Below are 24,491 nucleotides of genomic sequence, written 5' to 3'. Positions count from 1 at the left end.
TGTGATTCAGTGAAATGAGTTTGCTTTCGTTGGCAGATGGAAGTGCAGAGTTGTTTCTTTGAACCTCCAGTTTATTGACTGGACATTTGGTCAAATATTTGCTTTGCCAAAACAGGAAAGTGGGATGTTTCCGGGGGGGGGGGGTTTGTGTGAATATGACTGGGGTTAAGATTAGAGTAAGGGTAAGTAAGGGGATTAACTGTATTAACTGTGTATGTGTGTTTTGAGACTTTAAGGGCTAGGTTAGGGGATTTAAAGTGTGTGTGTGTGGGCATGTGGTGGGTGTAAGAGCTGTCTTGTTTACTGGTAGTATTATGGAAAGGGCTTTTTAAAATTCAGAGGCATTTTTAAGGTTAGAGACAGGGTCAGGATTAGGATCAACACATTGCTAAGGGTGGAGTAGGGAGGGAGAAGCCATTCCCGTAACACTACTACTCTTCAGACAGATTTGATCTGAGTGTGGTCAGGTTATGGGTAGTGCATCAGTAAAAGATATTTCTTTTTTTTTTTTTTTTTTTTGATGCACTGAGTGCTGCTTTTTGTACACCGTAATGAATGGTTAACATATCATAGTACATATTTTGTCAACAAAGTGATTTATCTACATTCATTATAGTATCGTATGTATGTATATGTGTGTGTGTGTGTGTGTGTGTGTATATATATATATATATATATATATATATATATATATATATATAAAAATAATAGCGGTTTTGTACATGGAACAATTTAAGAATTTTATTATTTTCCCTTTTCACATCTCTAGCTTAACTCCTCGAGAATACAACTCTTATGGATCTCGCCGAGGCAATGATGCAGTCATGGCAAGAGGGACATTTGCAAATATCCGTCTGGTCAACAAGTTCTTGAACAAACAAGCACCACAGACTATTCATTTCCCCTCTGGTGAAACAGTAAGTTTCTGTAGATGTAATAAAAATAAAGAAAAAAGTTTCTTAATTTTTTTTCATTCTGGTGTGTAATATTTTCATTAGAAGGTACCTTTTAAGGTTAAACCTGTATGAGAGATGTTCTGTCTTTTAATAGTTTCAAACAGGCTTTCAGAAATGAATTTAGTTTGCTGGAAGAAGCCAGCTGGGTCAGAGTAGTCATTCTTTGCAACAAAATGGCCATCTTTTAAATCCAAGTAATTTCCCTGAAGTGTTTCATTTTCTCTTCCCAGCCCTTACATTTTTTATTTGAAGCATTAGAAGTATTTGAACATATACTTCACTAAAATATGAAGAGGAGCAGTTCTTTTTCATGGGTCTTTTTTCTGGATTGTATTGGCTCTCAGCAACTCTTCACTAAAATGTGTGACAGATCTTGAAGTACCAAGCCTCATTATTCTTTTTATATCTTGATAAATGGGCTCTTTGTGACCCATGTGTAGCTGGACCTGTACTTGGCAAGTGGATTCTCTGATTCCTTGTTTGTTTTACCTTCAGTTACAGGTACTTCACTTTATTGGGTTGTTTCTCATGGATGATCTTGTTACTTCCACAGAATTGTCCCTGCAGTAATGCATGATTAGCCCAGTGGTAGCATTCCTGCTTGTTGTTGCCCGTTTCCTTACATAACCTGCTTCTCTGGATTATAGGGGAGATTGCAGCCTTCAGGCGACATATGAAATTTGGTATTTAGATGGCTCTGTCCCAGTGACTACTGAAACAGAGAAAATTTTGGTTGATGTGGTGTTCAGTATAGGCAGCTTTAGTATTGATTTTCCATTGCAAACTGAGAACTCCTTCCAGTGTTTTATATCAGGTGCTCCACTCTCAAAAGTGGATTTCTTGATATCGATGTCTTGAGCACACATAGTAAGTTGGTTACGATTAGTGACCCAGTCATCATTCCTTGTTATATATCTGCTGTACATTAAAACATCTTTATCCTGTAATGTATATGTGCAACAAATGTTTACTGTAACATTTTAAAATTTTAAAATTGCAAAGAAAATCTTACCTTTTTTTCACAGCTTGATGTTTTTGATGCTGCTGAAAGATACATTCAAAAGGGTCATCCTACAATTGTTCTTGCTGGTAAAGAATATGGATGTGGAAGTTCGAGAGACTGGGCAGCTAAGGGTCCTTTCTTGCTGGTAAGTCATCCTCCACTGATAACTTCAGATATTTCTTAATCAGTATCTTTCTTGCATAAGACATCTAACATTCCTACAGATTTATGCCATAGTCATACTATAATGATCCAAAGTCCATATTCTCCAAGATCTGTGTGTTTTGCAGGGTCTCCTGAGGAGAAAAGCTTCAAATAAACTCTAACAGTATAAACCGATTTGAGATATAAGTACATACATTTTATGTAACAAGAGTTTTTTTGTTTGTTTCATAGGTCAGATAGAGACTCAGTGAAAAATATCAAATATAAAGCAGTACATAAGGAGTAGTCCAGTCATACAATTTATCTGTTTTTTAATATTTGTTAACCAGATTAGAGCACAGGGCGGCCACGGTGGTGCAGCGGTTAGCGTTACCACCTCACAGCAAGAGGTTCTCTGGTTCAATTCTCGGCTGGGGTGCCTTCTGTGTGGAGTCTGCATGTCCTCCCTGTGGTCTCGTGGGTTTCCTCCGGGTGCTCCGGTTTCCTCCCACATCCCAAAGATATGTTGTAGGTGGACTGGAGACACTAAATTGGCCCTAGGTGTGTGTGTATGCATGTGTGTGCCTTCTGTGGAAGGTTGGATGCCGGGCTGGCAACTCAACACCGTAAAACGCCACTGCCAATCATGAGCAGACAGGTGATCCGCTGTGGCGACCCCTGTTAATTGTCTTACAAATAGGCACTTAAATGCTGAAAGTTTCAAACCACGTACTACAGGAAACAGTTAATCAATAGCTGATAATCTTAATTCTCTGAGCCAGCTGCTGGACAATTGCAAACAAATATGAGTTCGTAAATGGTACAGTGAAGCGTGTCTCATAAAGTCTAGCTTCTCAGAAAAAGTATTTGGATAGACTGTATTATTTCTCTGATACTTTAGCATGAGCAGTTTTGTCAAATCTTAAGGAAGTAATTCAAGGGTTTAGAGGACAAGGTTAAGGAAGAGGAGAAAATCAAGCCATGGGATGAGCTGCTACACTTCTTTAATGCAGGACTCCACTGATACAGAAGTCGTGGATTGCCTTCTTGAAATGAGGATGATAATCTGTTGTCTAGTTGATGTGGCATGCTGCTGCATAAAATAGGTGTAATGTCTCTGCGGGATTTAGCACCTGAATGGGTGTCTGTTCTAGGAATATATATAGCAAATCCGTTCTTTGAAATCAATAAAATTGTTCCAGGCACTGAGGCACAGCCAACACCTTCAGAGGAACCAGATACTGACATCACAAATCCACCAGGAACCAAGCAACAAACAGATGAAAACGAAGATGCAGCCAGCCAGATGAAGTCAGATTCTGTTATACACCAGACGAAAGTGCTAAATGGTTTATGTGAGTAATAAAGAATTCAGTTTTCCTTCATCTTAGCTGGCTGCATCTTCGTTTTCATCAATAAAATTGTTCTTTCAGTTATCACATGATCCATAAAGCATAGCTGTGGTGGGTTGAAGGGAGTAGCCGTGCCAAGGTGCGAGGGGCCCCAATCAGTAGTAGTAGTGCAATACTGATATTTGTTTGTTTACTGACATTTCTGAATTCCAGAACAAAAATGAATTTGCTGTTAGGACTAAAATACTTAATTCAGCGCCTTATGTGTGTTAGTAGAGCAGCAAGTGGCTTGCGACAATTTTTTTAAGTAGAAAAGACCTTTTTTGCTCCTTAGAGTTGTGGAGCAAAGAAACGGGATCTGAGCACAACCTGGAACAGAGCAATGATCAGGGGCTAGATGAAGACTGCAGCTTTTTGATCACCCCTGAGTACTGACCCATAGCTCGGGACGTCTTGAGACTGCTGCTTAACCATGGTGTGTATACTCATCACACCTAAATGTTAGTAACCAGCGATGGAGGCATCTGTACAAAAGAACATCTAACCACAAATCGAAGAGTGCAGAAAGTCAAGGACTAAGAGAAAACCATAGATGTCCTCAAAGTAATCACACAATGTATTTTATTGTTAAAAATTAAAACAGCTAAGCACTGTCCTTATAAAGTAATTAGGGTTCTTCAGAGCCTGAATGTTAACTCTTGCTTGTTTGGCTTATATAACAATACCAATACTTTACTGCTTAAACTAATTTTTCCTGTCTCCAATGCATTTAACATTTTAAGCTAGAGACTGGAAAAATGTCTTGACGAAGTTTAGTTCTTATTTTCAGTTTAAACTTTCTTAAACTATTGTATTGCATTAGATGAAGTATGAAAAAAAATCTTACATTGCTTTCACCCAGCAGTCATTGGCCAGTGATAATTAGTAGTAGTTAAAATTAATGTTCTAAGTAATTTTCTTTCTCAAAGCATTTATAGTTCATCCACTTAACCTATTTACTGCAGACCATTTTCAAGAAAACTATCCCCATTGTACTGTAAGTTTTGACTATTTTTGCTCCCTACATCTAAAAGGTTGGATCTGCAAAATAGTTTGACATATTTTCATAGTACTGTAAGAGTTATCTATAAAATCCGTAAACTGCATTTCATTTCCTTCAGAGGCAAAGCAGCAGCTGTAGTTAACAAAATAAGGTTAAAAGTTTAAAAAAGATCTTCTTTGCCTCAGCTCACCTCTTTTTCAATTTGAGTACCCCAAGATTCTATTCTACCTCCTCTTCTCTTTATTTTCATTAAGAAACTACCTGACAGCCCTCCTGCTCTACAACTCATCCTCTGCACTGATGACATAACTGTACAGTCAAAACACAGCTATAATAAGACTTCATTTCCCTCAATTCCTGGCTCATTAACCACAAACTTGCATTTAATCCTACAAAATCAAAACGCATGCTGTTTGATACCACCCAAAGATTTAAAAAAATCGCCAAAGTTGCTCAATATCACCACCCCTTGTGGCACACTAGTATAAACAACCAGCTTCTTCAAATACCCCTGTTTCTGGCTAGACCAATCACTAACATTTAATAACAATGTAGAAAAATTGAGGGCAAAAGTTAACTCACTTTTCTTCCAAGTTTATAAAATCTATTCAAAACAGCCAGGGCAGCAGTAGGCAAAAGGAGTCCTTCTGGCTCAATTTGAATATGAACTACCCATATTGACCACATCCTGTAAGAAAAACTCGTCCACAATACAATCAATCAAAAACAGTCTGTCACTTCATCACTAACTCACTCTCTAATGAGCACCACTGCCTCGCCCAAAAAAAAAAAAAAAAACAGAGTAGATGTGCTATTAGGCTCTCTCATCTTCACACATCTTTAACCCAACTCATTCCCACCACTAGCTGACAAACTTTTTACTAGACACACATGCTACAATCTGAGAAGCTTTTCCCAAGCATCCTACCCCCAACACACACACCTACACTGCAGGCCCCCACATACCAGGTTACACTGCACCAACCACACTCTTTCTCCATCCTTGCTCCTAAAATATGGGAATTCACCCTCAGACACCTAAAAGAGCTACATTCCCCCCTTCTGCACCTTCAGAGCTGAACTTAAAAACTTCCTCGACACCATCTCAAACTGTATTTGCCACACAGCAGGTCCTATCACACAAGGTCTTCAGTCTCTAGCATTACTGTCTTCAGCTATTAACTGCATTCTCCCCCACCATCTCCTGCCCTGACTCTCATTACCCCACAGGATTTCCAATGTGATGTAAACCTGAAATCTAATCATGTGAAATGTTAAATTTGCATTTCTCTCCATTATTGCTACATCTATTAATTGCTGCTTTACAGATGTTCATCGTGTTTCACTGTTGCAGTCATGACTGTAGGGTTCTCCCCTGCCAGCAGGCAGCCCTCGGTCGGCCAGAATCCCAAAGTCGGCTATTCAACCATGCTCCCTGACGTCAGAGCGCCAGGAGTAAAAAGCTGACAGCCGACGCCATCTTTTCCAGTCTTTCTTGCCGTGCGGTGATAGCAGTTCGCAAGTGCCGGTCGGTTGACTTCTGACGAATTTTTCTATATACTTCGGTCCGAAGACTTTCTTCTCCACTCAAAGCTAAGTACCCCGTTGGGGAAACTTTTTTCTTGCTCCACTCCGATGTCAGAAAAAGTTAATAATTGTATTTCATGTGGGAAGCAAATACCTCATAAGGATTTTCATTCTTACTGTATTCCTTGCTTAGGCCCTGACCACGACGTAGCTAGTTGTCGGTTTTGTGCTAGATTCAATCAACGTACAGTTAAGCAAAGGTACGATTTTGCTTTTCATTACTTCGGTAGGCGCTTTAACTACAAAATGTCGTCGGATATGGTTCTGGCTACCGGAGTTCACAAACGTCGCAAGGATAAAGACAGGCCTCCGAGGTCCAAATCTGATGATAGCGCACATGCGGAGCCAACTTCAGGTTCGGCCGTCATCAGTGAGGGGCTTTTGCAGCCCCTGTCGTCGGCCATTTCAGAACCGACGGCCGAAAAGGACTCTCATGAGGAGCCAACCAGGCCTTTAAATATCTCTGTTGCAAGACCTTCGGACAATGCTACTTCGGATGGGTCCGGAGCCGCTGTGCAGGTACCAGCTTCCGAAGGGGTTTTCAGGCCTACTCAGCTTCTAGTAAAGACAAAGGCAAAGACTCCTTCTAAATCAAAGACTTCAACACAGGCCTCTTCTGAACCGGCTCCCAAGTCACAGAAACAGTTACTCAAGATGGCGGAGGATTTACTTACTATGATTAGGGGTTCTCATCCCCCTCCAGACAAAAGGCCAAGGCAGGATGTTTATTATGATTCCTCTGATCAGGCTTCTGTTTCCTCAGTTTCTTCTTCTGATCAGGAATATTCTTTCCCTCCTTATGAGGATTCTGATGCGGAAGAATCTATTCCTTCAGCTTCTCCTCCTGAGGATTTCTCTTTTGGGGAAACTTTGCATGAAATGAGGGAACATTTCCACTGGGAGGGACAGGAGTATTCGGAATCCAAGAAAAGACTGAGGGATTTTCTTCTTCTTCCCCAACATAGACCCCTGGCTATTCCTCCTGTTTTGGATATTGTGGATGATGCCTTTTCGGAGGCTAACTTAACCCCTGACTCTTTTCCTCCTGCTCCTGTTAAGCCTGATAGATATTACAGGGTTCCTGATTCCCATCAGTTTTTATACAAGAACCCTACTGCTGACCCTGAAACCATTTCTCAGGGTCCTAAGGGAGTTAAGGCCGCTTCTGCTAAAAATACCATTCCTATTGAAAAGGATTCTCGAGCCTTGGAAAGATGGGGAAAGAAGGTGTACACTTCTGCTACTTTGTCCATTAGGGCTTTAAACTGTCAGTTTCATATGCTTAAATATCAGCAATTTCTCTTGTCTGTCTTAAAACAAAAATTTACTTCCATTTCTGCCTGTGCAGATTTTAAGGAACTACATGACTTGCTGCATGCCACTGAACAGGTTGGAAAGCATGGTTTACACTGTGGATTTGATGCCTTGGAGGCTTCTTGTAGGGCTGCGGCCTCTGGCACAGACATTAGAAGACATGCATGGCTAAAGGAACAAAATTTACCTGAACAAGTAAAGGCTAAATTATTGGATGCTCCTGTTCAGCATAATGTTTTGTTTGGATCTAAAGCTGAAGAGGTGATTAAAAAGATGGAGGGTAAGGCGAAATCCATGCAAACAGTTAAAGATTTCTTACAAGTACAGCCTCCTAGATTTAGCAGGAATTGGCCTTCAAAAAACTGGTCCTTTCCCTCTTCAGACAGGCCTCAGAGGGGTAGATATAGATGCCACACAAGCTGCTTATAGACCAAGACAGTGGACTGCTTCTACCCCTAGGGGAGGAGAGGACAGGTCACAACAAAGGAAACAAACTCAGTGACTCCCTCTGTTGGGCTACAGGAACGTCTTGCCTGGAAGCCCCTCTCGGAGGAAAACTCTCTCTTTTTTATCAAAATTGGACTCAAATAACCCAAGACAAATGGGTTTTGGATGTGATTTTAAGAGGTTACAAATTCCATTTTCATACCTTGCCAAGGTCAAGCGGATGGCCAGACCTTCCAAAACATCAATGGACGGAGGCCTTAAACCAGGTGGAAGTGCTTTTGGCTATGAATGCCATAGAACTGGTTCCTCTTTCAGAGATGGGAAAAGGGTTTTACTCAAGGCTCTTTCTAGTCCCAAGGAAGCAAAACTCATGGAGACCCATTCTGGATCTGTCAGTCATGAACACCTTTCTAGAGATTCCAAAATTCAAGATGCTTACTCTACAGCATCTACTTCCAATACTGTCCAAAGATGCATGGATGGTAACTTTGGATTTAAAGGAGGCATATTTACACATTCCCATCAGGAAGGATCGCAGAAAATACCTCAGGTTCAAGGCCGGATCGAGGCACTTTCAATTCTCTGCGCTGCCCTTTGGATTTTCTTCTGCACCCAGGGTCTTCACCAAATGCCTGGCTCCAGTAGTAGCTTACTGCAGACTCAAGGGAATTCAAATTTACCCTTATGTGGACGATTGTCTAATTCAGGCAGACAGCAAGGATGTCTTACTCCAGCATCTAGAATTTGTACAGAACCTCCTCAAGTTCCTGGGATTCTCTGTAAACATAAAAAAGTCAAATTTGACACCATCACAACAGGTAACTTTTCTGGGTGCACTTCTGAACACTACAATCCAGATGGCATTTCTGACATCCGAAAAACAATTACAGCTGGCTTCAACTTTCAAAACCTTGGCAACTTTAACCCAACTATCTGCAAGGAAATTCCTGCAGGCTTTGGGTTACATGGCCTCCTGCATCCTTCTTGTACCATATGCAAGACTACACATGAGGAAAATACAGTGGTACCTAAAAAGTGTATGGTCTCAGCATTGCCACAGTTTGGACATACTGATCCTCGTCCTTCCTTGCCTTCAAAAGGAATTTCTTTGGTGGTCCAGGGCATGTGCTCTAAACAAAGGGAAACCCTTCCGTCTGCCTCCTGCCACTCAGATTCTAACCACGGACGCCTCGGGTTATGCTTGGGGAGCCCATTTTCAGGGCAATTGTCTGCAGGGCCTTTGGACAAAGGATCAGAAGCACCTGCATATCAACTTAAAGAAAATGTTAGCCATTCAGAAAGCTCTATTGGCCTTCAGGAATCTCATACAACCAGGACAACTACTAATACGGATGGACAACACCACAGTTATGTGGTACATAAACAAGCAAGGGGGATCTCATTCCTACCCCCTTTGCAGACTAGCCATGGATTTATGGAACACAGCTCTAGCTTGCAATCTGGATCCTCAAGGTCAGTTCCTACCAGGGAAACAAAACTTCCTGGCAGGCAGTTTGAGCAGAAACCTTTCGGATCCACACGAGTGGATGCTGGACACCAAAATATTCAGGATAATAACAGCGGTATGGGGATGTCCTCACATAGACCTCTTTGCATCCCATCATCATCAGCTACAGAATTCTTGCACCAGGACTTTCCACAGAGAAGCTAGGAAAGTGGATGCCCTGTCATTCAGTTGGAGGAACCTCTCGGGATATGCCTTTCCGCCTCTTCCTCTTCTTCCACAAGTTTTATTGAAGATAAAACAGGACAAGCCCAAGATGATGATCTTGCTGGCTCCAAATTGGCCTCAGCAGTTTTGGTATCCAACTCTAAAAAACCTCTGCCTGGAGCCCCCTTGGGTTTTACCTCAGTCTCCGAACCTTCTGTTCCAACATCAGGGTCAGGTTCTACACTCTCATGTCAGAACTCTCAGCCTGGCGGCCTGGTTAATCCAGGGCCTTTGATTTCTTCTTTCCTACCCAAGCAGGTTATGGATGTCATTTTAGAAGCCAGACGTCCTAGCCCTAGAAAATCTTATGCAGGAAAATGGAAAAGATTTTGTTCCTGGATGCAGGCTCAGGATTCTGATCCTGTTCTTCCTAACATTACTTTAATTTTACTTTACTTAACAGATCTCTTACATAAGGGTCTCTCTTTCTCTTCCATTAAGATACATGCCTCTGCTATTTCTGCTCATTATAATACAGACCCTCCCATCTTTTCCCACCAGCTCATGAGACAGTTCCTCAGAGGAGCTAAGAACTTAAGACCTCCTAGATCTCCTCCCATTCCTGCTTGGGATCTCAACTATGTTTTGGAAAAACTAACCTTGCCTCCTTTTGAGCCTGCCGCTTCTTCTGACATCAAGTTTTTATCTTGGAAGACAGCTATCCTGTTAGCACTAACCTCTGCCAGGAGAGTTTCAGAGTTACAAGCTCTTATGGCTGTGGAACCTTATATTATTTTTCATCAAGACAGGGTATCTTTGAGGACTAATCCTACTTTCATGCCAAAGGTGGTTTCCAAAGTGGCTTTAAATCAAACTATCCACTTGCCAACCTTTTTCCCCACTCCTCAAAATAAAGGGGAAAGGATCTTACATTCCTTGGATGTACACAGACAACTACGTTTTTACCTGAACAGAACCAAGGACATCAGAAAATCAGAACAATTGTTTGATGTTCTTCATCTCACATTGCTGCAGTCCTTACACTTGGGTAGTCCGCTGTCCTCGGTCGGCCCGAATATCAAAGTATAAGGCTGACGTCGGTCAAGGCGCATTAGACTGACATCAGGACGTCAGGGTACAAATGCGCATGACCGACGTCATATCCTCAGTCTTTTTTGCCGCATGGTCCGTTGCAGAAGCAGCGTTGCAAGTGCCGTTCGGCGTTCTGAAATTTTTCGAATTCGGAGTTTCAGACCGAGTCAAAGTTGGCTAAGTACCCCGTTGGGGAATATTTTAGTTTTTTCTTGCTTCAGTGGTTTACCGGATGTCAGAAAAAGTGAATAACTGTATTTCTTGTGGGAAACAGATACCGCATAGAGATTATCATTCTTTGTGTATTCCTTGTTTGGGGCCTGAGCACAACGTTGTTGGGTGTCGCTTTTGTGCTAGGTTTAATAAGCGCACTATTAAGCGAAGGTTAGATTGTGCCAGGTTAGTCTTCTGGAAGCGGTGCAATTATAATATGCCGTCGGATGCTCCGACGCCCGCTTCTTCAAGAAGCGCAAAGACAAAGCAGCTAAGCCCAGACAAGAAGAGTCGTCCGTGCGGACGCCGGTTCTTGAGGTGTCGGTGGAACCGGAGGTTCCGCCGGAGGTTTCTCTGGAGTCCCAGGGGGAGACTTTGTTATTGCAGGATGTGGCCTCTCAGGAGGCAGGTCAGGCTGAAGGGGCTTCTCAGGTTACTGTACTCCCCTCCCTTCCTAGGGTGGTTAGGCCCTCTCCTTCTGTTTCCAAGGCTTCTCCCAGAGGCAGGCCAGGTTTAGCTTCTGTTGGTGTCACTCCTAGTTCATCAGGATCTGTGCCCAAGAAGCACATGCTTAAAATGGCAGAAGATTTAATTACTTTAATTAGAGGTTCTTTGCCCCTCCTGATAAGAGGCCTAGGGTGGAACCAGAGTTGGGGACTTTTGAGGAGGGTTGCGATGTTTCAGAGTCTTCGGCTGAAGACTTGCAGGAGTATTCTCCTTATTCTGATTCTGATGTGGATGATTCTACTCCTTCTGCTTCTCCTCCAGAGGATTTTTCTTTTCAGAGACTCTTCATTCCATGAGGGAACATTTTAAGTGGGAAGGTCAGGACTTCTCCGATTGCAGGTAAAGGCTTAGGGAATTTTTGTTTTTACCCCAGCATAGGCCTTTGGCTATACCTCCTGTTCTGGATGTTGTGGAAGATGTGTTTGCAGAGGCTGCTCTTAATCCTGATTCTTTGCCTCCTGCTCCTGTTAAACCGGATAGGTATTACAGGGTGCCTGAAGCTCATAAATATCTTTTTAAGAGTCCTAGGGCGGACCCAGAAACTGTTAGTCAAGGGCCTAAGGGTGTCAAGGCTTCTGTTGTAAAAAATCCGGTTCCTCCAGATAAAGAGGCCAGGGCTTTGGATAGATGGGGAAAGAAAGTCTATACTTCTTCCACCTTAGCTATGAGGGCTTTGAATTGCTTTGAATTGCCAGTTTCACATGTTGAAATACCTATAAAACTATCTACTTTCTCAATTGAAGTCTAAGGTAGATGCTCTGGCGGAAGGTATTGAGTGTAAGGAATTACAGGATTTGGTACATGTTTCTGAACAGGTGGGTAAACATTCTTTGCAATGTGGTTTTGATGCTGTACAGGCCTCGTCTAGGGTGGCTGCCACTGGGTCAGTTCTTCACAGGCACGCCTGGCTGAGGGATCAGAATTTATCTGACCATGTTAAGACAAGGATTTTAGATGCTCCTTTACAGTCTGATGTGTTGTTTGGTTCACCTGTGGAGGCAGTCTTAAAGAAAATGGAAGACGAGGCTAAGTCTATGCAGACTGTTAAAGATTTTTTGCAGGTTCAGCCCCCAAAGTTTAGTAGGAATTGGCCTACCAAGGGGTGGACGTATCCTTCTTATGATTCCCAGTCTAGGGGTAGATCTAGACGTGGTAGGGGCAGAGCTCAGGGCTCTTTCAGGCCTAGAACAGGGAGTTCACCTGCGCAGTCTTCGGGTGAGGGCAGGGGTCAGTCCTTTCGTAAACAGGCCCAATGACCTACCTTTTCAGCTGCCAGAGCCTTCTCGTCTGGCAGCACCTTTGGGAGGAAGGTTGGCACTTTTCAAGGAAAATTGGAGTTTAATTACCCAAGACAGATGGGTATTGGATATCATACACCAAGGTTACAAGTTTTATTTCCATACCTTGCCTCCTTTCAAAGGCATGCCAGACGTTCCTCCTCAACAAAGAATAGAGGCTCACAAACAAATTTCTCTGCTACTTCAAATAGGGGCCATTCAGCCGGTCCCTCTGCCAGAAGTGGGCCTAGGATTTTATTCTCGCCTGTTCCTAGTACCAAAGAAGGGGAACACGTGGAGACCAGTTTTGGATTTATCTATCCTCAACACTTATCTGGACATTCCCAAGTTCAAAATGTTGACGTTACAACAGCTTTTACCTCTGCTGGGCAAAGATCACTGGATGGTAACTCTGGATCTCAAGGAGGCTTACCTTCATGTTCCTATCAGACTAAGTTGCAGGAAGTATCTGCGTTTTGGCTGGGACTTCTCATTATCAGTTCTCTGCATTGCCCTTTGGCTTATCTACTGCCCAGAGTGTTCACGAAAGTTCTGGCTCCAGTGATAGCTTTCTTCAGGCTAAAAGGAATACAGATTTATCCTTATTTGGACGATTGCCTGATTCTGGCTCAAGAAAGGGACGAACTTCTTCATCATTTGCAATATGTGATAGCAGTGCTAAGATGCCTGGGGTATTCTGTGAACGAAATAAAGTCCAGTCTAGTACCCTCTCAGGACATGTGCTTTCTGGGTGTAAGACTGAATACAGCATCCCAGATGGCCTTTTTGACCCGGACAAACAAAAGAATCTTTCCCTTTACTTCCATCAATTGTCTCATCAGTCCAGGCTGACTGCAAGGACAGTCCTTCAAGCCTTGGGGTTCATGGCATCTTGTATTCTGGTGCTTCCCAATGCCAAACTGCATATGAGGAAGCTACAATGGTATCTCAAAATGTATGGACACAGCACTGCCAGGATATGGACACTGTCATTCAGATAATACCTTGCATTCAAAAGGAATTTTTGTGGTGGGCTCAGGAATGTCACCTAAACAAGGGACTCTCTGTGACCCGGCCAGAGGCGAGTCAGATTCTAACGACAGATGCCTCAGACAAAGCTTGGGAGCTCATCTAAATGGAAAGTGGATACAAGACACGTGGCCTGCCAGACTACAACATCTACATATCAACTTGAAGGAGATGTTAGCAGTCCAATTTGCATTAATAGCTTTCAAGGATTTACTTCTTCCAGGGCAGGTGTTGATTCTAACAGACAACACAACTGTCATGTGGTACATCAACAAGCAAGGGGGAACACATTCTTATCCTCTATGCAGGCAAGCAATGATTTTGTGGGAGACTGCTCTCAGTTTACAGCTACATCTTCAGGCAAGGTTTCTGCCGGGAGCACAGAACTCCTTAGCAGATGTTGAGCAGACGAATTATGGATCCCCACGAGTGGAAATTGGATCCTCATGTATTTCAGAAATTGACAGTGTCATGGGGAACTCCAGACATAGATCTGTTTGCTTCTCCACTAAACTACCAGCTGCCAAAGTTTTGCACAAAAAGGTTTCATCCCACAGCCTGGAAAGTGGATGCTCTTTCTTTCAATTGGAGCAATCTTCATGTGTATGCCTTTCCACCTCTGCCTCTCCTCCCAAAGGTACTCCTAAAGGTCAGACAGGACAAGCCAAGGATGATTTTAATAGCTCCAGATTGGCCTCGACAGCATTGGTACCCTTTACTGAGAAGTCTGGCAGGAGCCTCCATGGCCTTTGCCTTGATTCCACACCTGCTGTCTCAGGAGAACAGTCAATTACTCAATGTCAAACTTCACTCTCTTCACCTAACAGCCTGGCATATTCTGTTTTGAACCCTGGAGGGTCTCGACTTCCACAGCAAGTTTTGAATGTTATTTTGGAAGCCAGAAGGCCTAGTACAAGGAAAGTGTACGCAGATAAATGGAAGAGATTTTTATTTTGGAGTGCAGCAAAGGAATTTGATGTTTCTGAGCCTAATTTAAGTGTGGCTCTTCAATATCTTACTGAGTTACTGGACAAAGGTTTGTCCTTCTCTTCTATTAAGGTTCATGCTGCAGCAATTTCGCTCACTATGACTGTGACCCACCATTGTTTTCTCATCCTTTGTTCAAGCAATTTCTTAGAGGGGCAAAGAATATAAGACCCCCAAGAGCTCCTACTCCTGCTTGGGATCTCAATTTTGTGTTGGAGAAACTCACTCTACAACCTTTTGAGCCTGCAGCTACTGCTGAGTTGAAATATTTATCATGGAAGACTGCTTTTTTGTTGGCCATTACCTCTGCAAGAAGGGTTTCTGAATTACAGGCCCTTATGGCAGTTGAGCCTTTCTTAATTTTCCATAAGGATAGGGTATCTTTGTACTAATCCTTCCTTTATGCCTAAAGTGGTTTCTAGTGTGGCTTTAAACCAAACTATTCATTTGCCTACTTTTTATGCAAATCCCCAAAATAAAGGGGAAAAGATTTTGCACACTTTAGATGTACACAGGCAGTTGCGATATTATTTGAGCAGAACTAAAGGGTTCAGGCAGTCTCAGCAGTTATTTGTTTCTTTTGCTTTGAGTTCTCAGGGCAAGCCTGTGTCAAAACAAACTATTTCTAAGTGGATTGGGTTTTGCATTGCTTTCTGTTATTCCCATCATGGTAAGGAGATTCCAGCTGGGATTAGGCCTCATTCCACTAGGGCTACTGCCACTGACAGCTTTTTAAGGGGTGGCTACTAAGGATATTTTGGAGGCAGCTACTTGGAGTTCAGTGCATACTTTCTCTAAGCATTACCACCTTCCACTTTACTCTAAATCTAGGGCTGGTTTTGCCACTGCAATTTTACAGGGCATTTTGGCAGCTCCTGCTGCTTTATAGTTTTGCCATCCTCCCTTACCTCTGCTTTGGGATTCTACCCAAGTGTAAGGACTGCAGCAATGTGAGATGAAGAACATAGTACAGTTTTGTACCTACCATAAATGTAGATGTTCGAAGATCCACATTGCTGCAGTCCAATTTACCCTCCCTCCTTCCCCTCTGTAGTTAGAGGCGGTTGTGTGGGTTGGGTTGTAAATATTGTATTTATTGTATATATTGTACATATTATTAGTGCAAGGGTGGTTGGTTGGTTGTTTGCTGTCTTTTGGTTTTGACCTTTCTTTTGGGGTCTTCTGACATCTGGGGAAAGAAAAGACTGTGAGGATATGACGTCGGTCATGCGCATTTGTACCCTGACGTCCTGATGTCAGTCTAATGCGCCTTGACCGACGTCAGCCTTATACTTTGATATTCGGGCCGACCGAGGACAGCGGACTACCCAAGTGTAAGGACTGCAGCAATGTGGATCTTCGAACATCTACATTTATGGTAGGTACAAAACTGTACTTTTTTTAAGCTTCTAGTTCCCAAGGTAAAGCCATTTCAAAACAGACCATTTCTAAATGGATTGCTCATGGAATCAGATTTTGTTATTCACACCATGGAAAGCAAATCCCAGGGAGCATACGGACTCATTCCACCAGAGCTGCTGCCACTTCTGCGGCCTTCCTCAGGGGAGTTCCTACCAAAGACATTTTGGAAGCTGCAACTTGGAGTTCAGTGCATACTTTTTCTAAGCACTGCAATCTACCTCTCTACTCTAAGTCTAGGGCAGGCTTTGCCTCTGCAGTCTTGCAGGGCCTTTTAGCCGCCCCTTCTTTATGACCACCTCCCTTTCTTTCAGCTTTGGGATTCTACCCTACAGTCATGACTTCAACAGTGAAACACGATGAACATAGTACAGTTGTGTACACCTACCATAAATGTAGATGTTCGAGTGTCTTCACTGTTGCAGTCTGGGTTTCCCTCCCTCCTGTCCCCTCTTATTTTTACTTTTGTGTATTTCCTTCTTTTCACCATTCTTCTGAGGTGTATTTGCAAAGTTTATGAGACCTTTTTCATTTTGGGACTCCTGACATCTGGGGCAAGAAAAACTGGAGAAGATGGCATCGGCTGTCAGCTTTATACTCCTGGCAATCTGACATCAGGGAGCATGGTTGAACAGCCGACGCCGGACCCAGACTTTGGAATTCTGGCCGACCGAGGGCTGCCTGCCAGCAGGGGAGAACCCTACAGTCATGACTGCAACAGTGAAGACACTCGAACATCTACATTTATGGTAGGTGTACACAACTGTACTTTTATCTGTGATCATTTAACAGTTTTGTTCGCCGGTACTCAGTCAGGCGCTTTCGCAGCCCCTGATACCCACTACTTCAGATTCGCAGGCCCCTACTGAGACCCATTTGGAGTCCGGTATGCCACGAGATGCTTCAACTGTGGAACCTGTGGATGTCTCTACCTTGGATGGGTTCGGAGCCACTGTGCAGACACCGGCTTCTGAGGGTGTATTCAGGCCTACTGACTTGCATATTAAATCAATGCCATCTTCTTCTTCAAGGCCTAAAACTCAAACCATGCCTAGAAAACTGACGCCCAGACTGCATGGTCAGGCCTCTATGCCTAAAAAACGAACGATAAGAATGACTGAAGATCTTATTACTTTAATCAGGGGAACCCAACCTTCCCCCTCTAAGAGACCTAGGATTGAGTTTGCTTATGATACTTCTGACCAGGATTCTGAAATTTCTGTTTCATCTGATGACCAGGATTTTCCCTTACCTACCTATGAGGATTCTGATGCTGAGGACTCTATTCCCTCTGCTTCCCCCTAGAGGATTTCTCTTTTGGTGAAATCTTGCATACTGTCAGGGAGCATTTTCGTTGGGAAAGTCAGGATTTCTCTGATTCTAAAAAGAGGCTTAGGGATTTCTTACTCCTGTCCCACCACAGGCCTTTAGCTATACCTCCTGTACTGGACATTGTTGATGATGCCTTTTCGGAATCTAGCATGGTCCTTGACTCTCTACCTCCTGCTTCCAGAAAACCTGATAGATATTTCAGGGTTCCTGACTCTCTCAAGTTCCTTTTCAAAAATCCTACTGCGGATCCTGAAACCGTTTCACAGGGGACCCAAGGGCATTAAAGCTACTACTGCCAAAAATCCTACCCCCTCTGATAGAGACTCCAGAGCGCTGGATAGATGGGGTAAGAAGGTATACACTTCCGCAACTTTGGCCATTAGGGCCTTGAATTGCCAGTTTCATATGTTAAAATTTCAGCTGCATATTATTGGATTGCTTAAACAGAAAATATTATGTTGTTTCCTTATTGTGCTGAAAATAAGGATTTACAGGATTTAATGCATTCTGCTGAACAAGTTGGTAAACATACATTGCAATGTGGTTTTGATTCACTAGCGGCATCTTGCAGGGCTGCGGTAACTGGGTCTATACTTAAAAGGCATGCTTGGCTTAAGGAGCAATCCTTGCTAGATCATGTTAAAGCAAAATTACTGGATGCTCCCTTAAATCAGGACCGCCTGTATGGCAACAGGGCAGAAGAAGTTCTTAAAAAGATGGAGAAAAATGCTAAATCTATGCAAACTGTTAAAGATTTTTTACAAGTACATCCGCCAAGATTTAGTAGGCATTGGCCTTCTAAGAATTGGTCCTTTCCTGCCTCTTCCAGACCTTCTCAGTCCAAACCCAGATCCAGTGGAGCACCCAGGCTTCAGTTCCAGGGGACTCACAGGACTAAGCAGTGGGGGGCCTCCACTTCCAAATCTGGGAGTAATAAAACTCTCCCATATGGTAAACCGTCTCTATGACTTATTTTTAAAATTTCCAAGCACTTCTCAACTGACCGCCCCTTTGGGGGGAAAGATTGAACTTCATGCAAAGAACTGGGGGTTCATTACCAAGGACAAATGGGTTTTAAATATAGTGTCCCAAGGATACAGATTTCACTTCCACACATTATCAACTCCAAGCAATTGGCCATATCTACCTCCAAATCAGTAGGCAGAGGCCCAAAAGCAAGTACTCTCTCTCTCTTAAGCATAGGGGCTATTCACTTGGTACCAGAAGAAGAAAAGGGACAAGGTTTCTACTTGAGATTTTTCCTGGTACCCAGAAAAGACAATTCATGACGTCCTATCCTGGACCTGCCTACTCTAAACACCTTTTTGGTGATTCCAAAATTCAAGATGCTGACTCTTCACCAGTTGCTTCCTATGCTAAGCAAAGATGCCTGGTTGGCAACACTAAATTTAAAGGAAGCATACCTGCACATCCCAATCGGGGAATCTTGCAGAAGATACGTACGTTTCAAAGCAGGCTACATGCACTATCAGTTCTCTGCATTGCCCTTTGGCTTATCTACTGCGCCCAGGGTATTCAGAAAGTGCCTAGCTCCAGTCATTGCATTTTCAGGCTTGTTGGCTGTTGGTGAAGCACCCTCCAAGAGGAAAAAACGCTGAGAGAAGAAGGGAGCCACTTTTGAGATTTTAAGTATTTTTTCTCTGTTTATTTGCTAAGTTTTTCTGCATAGCTGCCTAGCTTGAGCATTTTCTGGCTTGTTAAACTTGATTTCTGTATTAGTAGCTGTATTTAGAGCACAACCAAAAGCTGTTTGCTGAATTTCCTGTTTGCACTTAATTTTAAATCGTTTTTTTCTTAAAACTTGCATATTTTCTGTCCTTGACCTAGCACTCTTGTGTGGGGTCATTTACTGCACTGTTATAACTTGATATTACTTGTGAACCTCTGCTATCTCTGTTAAAAACAAAAACAAAAAAAAAAATCTTGCTTTTTTCCCACTTTTCTGAGAGTTAAAAAAGTTCAGTTACAGGCTTGCTGTTCCTGAACTGTTTGAAAGTTTCTGTGAGGCCATTTTTGCTTGGGCTGAAGGAGGGTCTCTGTGTTCATCAGTGGCAGTGACTAACATTGAGCAGCTTCCCTGCCCCGTAGAGGTGGTTACTGACTTGAAACTGTAGTTTTATTGGCCACTAGGGGTCATTTCCATAACTCCTTCATCTTCCTCTCTTAAAACCTAGTTGCCTCGTGGTTTGAGCGTCTTTTCAGGCTTGTTGGCTGTTGGTGAAGCACCCTCCAAGAGGAAAAACGCTGAGAGAAGAAGGAGCCACTTTTGAGATTTTAAGTATTTTTTCTCTGTTTATTTGCTAAGTTTTTCTGCATAGCTGCCTAGCTTGAGCATTTTCTGGCTTGTTAAACTTGATTTATGTATTAGTAGCTGTATTTAGAGCACAACCAAAAGCTGTTTGCTGAATTTCCTGTTTGCACTTAATTTTAAATCGTTTTTTTCTTTAAACTTGCATATTTTCTGTCCTTGACCTAGCACTCTTGTGTGGGGTCATTTACTGCACTGTTATAACTTGATATTACTTGTGAACCTCTGCTATCTCTGTAAAAAACAAAACAAAAAAAAAATCTTGCTTTTCCCCACTTTTCTGGCAGTTAAAAACGTTCAGTTACAGGCTTGCTGTTCCTGAACTGTTTGAAAGTTTCTGTGAGGCCATTTTTGCTTGGGCTGAAGGAGGGTCTCTGTGTTCATCAGTGGCAGTGACTAACATTGAGCAGCTTCCCTGCCCCCCGTAGAGGTGGTTACTGACTTGAAACTGTAGTTTTATTGGCCAGTAGGGGTCATTTCCATAACTCCTTCATCTTCCTCTCTTAAAACCTAGTTGCCTCGTGGTTTGAGCGCCTTTTCAGGCTTGTTGGCTGTTGGTGAAGCACCCTCCAAGAGGAAAAAATGCTGAGAGAAGAAGGGAGCCACTTTTGAGATTTTAAGTATTTTTCTCTGTTTATTTGCTAAGTTTTTCTGCATAGCTGCCTAGCTTGAGCATTTTCTGGCTTGTTAAACTTGATTTCTGTATTAGTAGATGTATTTAGAGCACAACCAAAAGCTGTTTGCTGAATTTCCTGTTTGCACTTAATTTTAAATAGTTTTTTCTTAAAACTTGCATATTTTCTGTCCTTGACCTAGCACTCTTGTGTGGGGTCATTTACTGCACTGTTATAACTTGATATTACTTGTGAACCTCTGCTATCTCTGTAAAAAACAAAAAAAAAAATCTTGCTTTTTTCCCACTTTTCTGAGAGTTAAAAAAGTTCAGTTACAGGCTTGCTGTTCCTGAACTGTTTGAAAGTTTCTGTGAGGCCATTTTGCTTGGGCTGAAGGAGGGTCTCTGTGTTCATCAGTGGCAGTGACTAACATTGAGCAGCTTCCCTGCCCCCGTAGAGGTGGTTACTGACTTGAAACTGTAGTTTTATTGGCCACTAGGGGTCATTTCCATAACTCCTTCATTTGTCCTCAGAGGAGTGGTTTAAGGCAGTAACTTGTAGTTTATTGGCCATTTTGGGTCATTTCCTGTCTTTTCCAGCCCCTGCTATAAAGCACGCTTTTAGCGGAGTTGCCACTGTTGCACACTAGGGCAGCTCCGGTTAAGCAGGTTTAAACTATTCGGCTACCTAAAGTCCACTCTTCAAATTTTCCCTTAAAACTACCTTCCTCGAACTATACTACTGATCTAATCAGCGTATCCTATAATTAAAAGATCATCTCTACTTGACTCCAAGTAGACTATTCTCTATCTGTTAAACGTAGCACTTGCTCCTACAGTACTTATTACCTTGATACGGCACTCTTGTCATAGATAGTACCCCAAAAGGCAACCCCCATTTCTCGGTCACCCACGCCCCCGAATCTTTTTAAAGTTTTTTTTCTATTCCTTCTAGCATGTCGAGGGATCAGTTGCTAGTGTCCTCTTCTGCTCAGCTGGTGAACCTGGGAATATTGAGGCAATGTTACAATTGCCTCATGTACACAGACAACCCTCTCCTCCTCCCACAAAACACAAATACATGCGAGATGCAACTATACGGCCAAACTGGAGGCTGAGCTCTCTCAACATAGGACTGGCAAGACCAGTCAGGAGGAGAAGGTTACCACACACACTATAGACCCAGTCTCACATAGTACCATTACAACCTCAAATCATACACATAAACACACAAAGACATACTGGAGGCTCTGATCAAAAATCTACCAAAACAGCAGAGGCCACCAAAGCAGACACCCAAACAACCACCACCTCAGAACACAACACCTGCAACACATAGACCTCACAGTCAGAGTGTCAAACAGTCACAGCCCTTAAGGCCAAACACAATGCCAGACACACTAGTCATTGGTGACTCCATAGTCAGACACACTGACGCCCCGCCACCAGACTGAGTAAGGAGAAGGTCACAGTAAGCTGCCTGTCGGGCGCTAGAATCCGCCACATAACGCAAGCACTCAGGTCTCTCAACAGCAGGTACAAATATGACTCAGTCATTGTCCACGCTGGTGTAAACGACCTGAGACGTACCTCGTTGGACTACATGAAAAGAGACATTGAGGAGCTCTCTGATTATGTAGCCCAGGCAGGTATGACCCTGACCTTGAGCAGTATCCTACCTTCACCAAGAATGATGCCACAATACAGAGATAAGATTATCAGCTTTAACAATTGGCTTAAACACTGGTGTCATTCAAAGGGGATCCAGTGTCTGTCTGCCTGGGATGACATGCTGGACAAGCCATGCTGCTTCAAGGGACGGCTTGCATCTGTCACCCTGGGATTCCGGATATTGGCAAAGGCTCTTGCCACCCCATAGTGCCTTTTTAGGCAAGGCTCAAATTCTAAACCTACCACCCTAGAACACAAAAAGGAAAAAACTAAGGGTAATGCTGCTCAATGCCAGAAGTCTAAATCTCAAAATGCACGCACTCGAGGCCCTTCTCAGTATGGAGAACATCGATGTCTGTGCTGTGACAGAAACCTGGTTCAAGGCTCCTGAGAGCACCCCAGCGCTATCAGGTTTTACCTCATATCATGCGTTCCGGACCCAAAATCCGGACAATACCAAGAAAGGAGGGGGAGTATCCATATTCATCAAGGACACCCACACCTCAAGACTGGTGGCAACGCACGATGCATCGGAGACCATCCAGGTGCAATTAACCATAGGCAAGACTGCTCTGCAAATTGTAGCATGTTACAGGCCACCCTCACAAACTCAGGAACCTCACATGGCTTTCCTGAAAACACTAGAGGGGATAAATGTATCACCAAACACCATCATACTAGGTGACTTCAATTACCCTAATATAGACTGGGAACACTACTCAAGCCCAAACACCCTAGCCCAAAAGTTCCTGGAATTCATAAACTCAAATGCCATGGAACAACTAGTCACCATCCCCACAAGAGGAGATAACATACTTGATCTCATCATCACGAACATGGGAGCACAATGTTCAACACCGGAGGTGTACCCCTCACTGGTGAGATCAGACCACAAACTAATCTCGCTGGAGGTCCTCATCCCACCCCCACCTGAAAAAAAAAAGACCACAGTAAAGAACTTCTCAAAAGCCGACTTCACACTTCTAAAGACTAGTGTGGTCTCCTTTAAGGCCCCCGAGCCGGCGGAAAACAGTACTCAAGCCGCTGAATCACTTACAAATGCCTTCTACCAGCACCTGCAGGACTGCATGGATAAGGCAATCCCAAGCAAAACAAAGACTCTTTGTACCAAAGGCAAGCGTCCAGTCTGGTGGACCCCAGCCATAAACAAACTCTACAACAAAAGGAGGAAGCTACTACAAGATAGAGCAAAATCCTTAAAAGGTAAGACACCCTTGATCACTATAAGTAAAAAACTAAGAGCTCTCATAAAATCATCCAAAGCAAATTTCGAGAGAAAAATAGCTAAAGACTCAAAAGACAATCATAAGGCCTTCTTTAGCTATGTTAGAAACCTGGGAGGAAACTCCCAGATATGCTCAGAGCTAGTTCAAAATGATGTGAAGATTACTGATCCTACAGACATTGCCAACATACTGGCTGACAGGTTCAGTGCAAACTTCTCCCCAAAGGGAGAGATATCTATACAAAACGATTGCAGCCCCCCAAACATCTCCAGCGCACAAGTGAGAACTGCTCTCTCCAAAGCAAAAAACACAGCATCCATGGGACCTGATGGTGTCCCCGGCTGTGTGCTCCATGAACTCAATGAGGAATTGAACCCACAGCTAGGACAGCTGTTTAATCAAAGTCTTACCTCTGGATACGTACCCAGGAGTGGCGCACTGCAACTGTGGTACCACTTCTCAAAGGCGGTGCCTCCACCGACCCTGGAAATTACCGGCCCATTAGCTTGACAAGCCTCATCTGTAAAGCCATGGAGAGGATCATAATGGACCTCATAAATAAAGACATAGGGAATTTGCAGACTTTGGATCCAACCTAGTTTGACTTTGTCAAAGGCAGATCATGCCTTTTAAACTTGGTTGACTTTTTAGAAACAGTCACCAAAGCCATTGATGAGGGAAAGGCAGTCCATACAGCCTACCTCGATCTGGCTAAGGCCTTCGATACAATACCCCACTCGGGTATCATTGAAAAACTCATCAGCTTAAATGTCAACCCATACATCACAAGATGGGTTGCAAACTGGCTGAGTGACAGAACCCACAGGGTCAGAGTTGCTGGCGCCATGTCAGACTCAAAGCCTGTCACAAGTGGTGTCCCACAGGGCTCAGTCCTGGGCCCACTCTTGTTTGGCATCTACTTTTCCAAGTGCAAGCAAACACAGGAGGGTTATGGCTGACAAAGTTTGCAGATGACTGCAAACTGGGCCATAGTAGAAAACACATCTGACACAGATATCCTTCAGAAGGGTCTCACAGAAACGGATAACTGGTGCCAGAGCCACGGCCTAAAGGTAAATGCCAAAAATGCATAGTCATACCCTTCGGGAAAACAAGGTTACCCCTAGCTAACAAATAGGTGGCAATCCACTGAGCACAGAAGAAGTTATCAGGGACCTGGGGACCCAGGTTGATAGTAGTCTGTCATTCGACACCCATGTAGCTAAAGTAGTTAGGAAGACCTTCTACATTGCCCACC

The 24,491-nt window shown here is 43.2% G+C and overlaps 1 protein-coding gene across 1 annotated transcript in view; it reads left to right on the top strand.

Annotated features, from left to right (window-relative positions):
* Window positions 1-24,491, top strand: part of ACO1 (aconitase 1) — a 1,039,508-nt gene that overhangs the window by 986,895 nt on the left and 28,122 nt on the right. Inside the window, exons 20-21 of the mRNA XM_044061006.1 lie at window positions 770-917; window positions 1,982-2,104. Coding sequence (XP_043916941.1) covers window positions 770-917; window positions 1,982-2,104 — 271 coding nt within the window. The remainder of the gene's footprint in view (window positions 1-769; window positions 918-1,981; window positions 2,105-24,491) is intronic.

This window comes from Protopterus annectens, chromosome 2.part0, assembly GCF_019279795.1.
Source record: "Protopterus annectens isolate FY-2018-M chromosome 2.part0, PAN1.0, whole genome shotgun sequence".
Taxonomy (NCBI): domain Eukaryota; kingdom Metazoa; phylum Chordata; order Ceratodontiformes; family Protopteridae; genus Protopterus; species Protopterus annectens.
The sequence above is the reverse complement of the archived record's forward strand: the minus strand, read 5'-3'. Positions and strand labels throughout refer to the sequence as shown.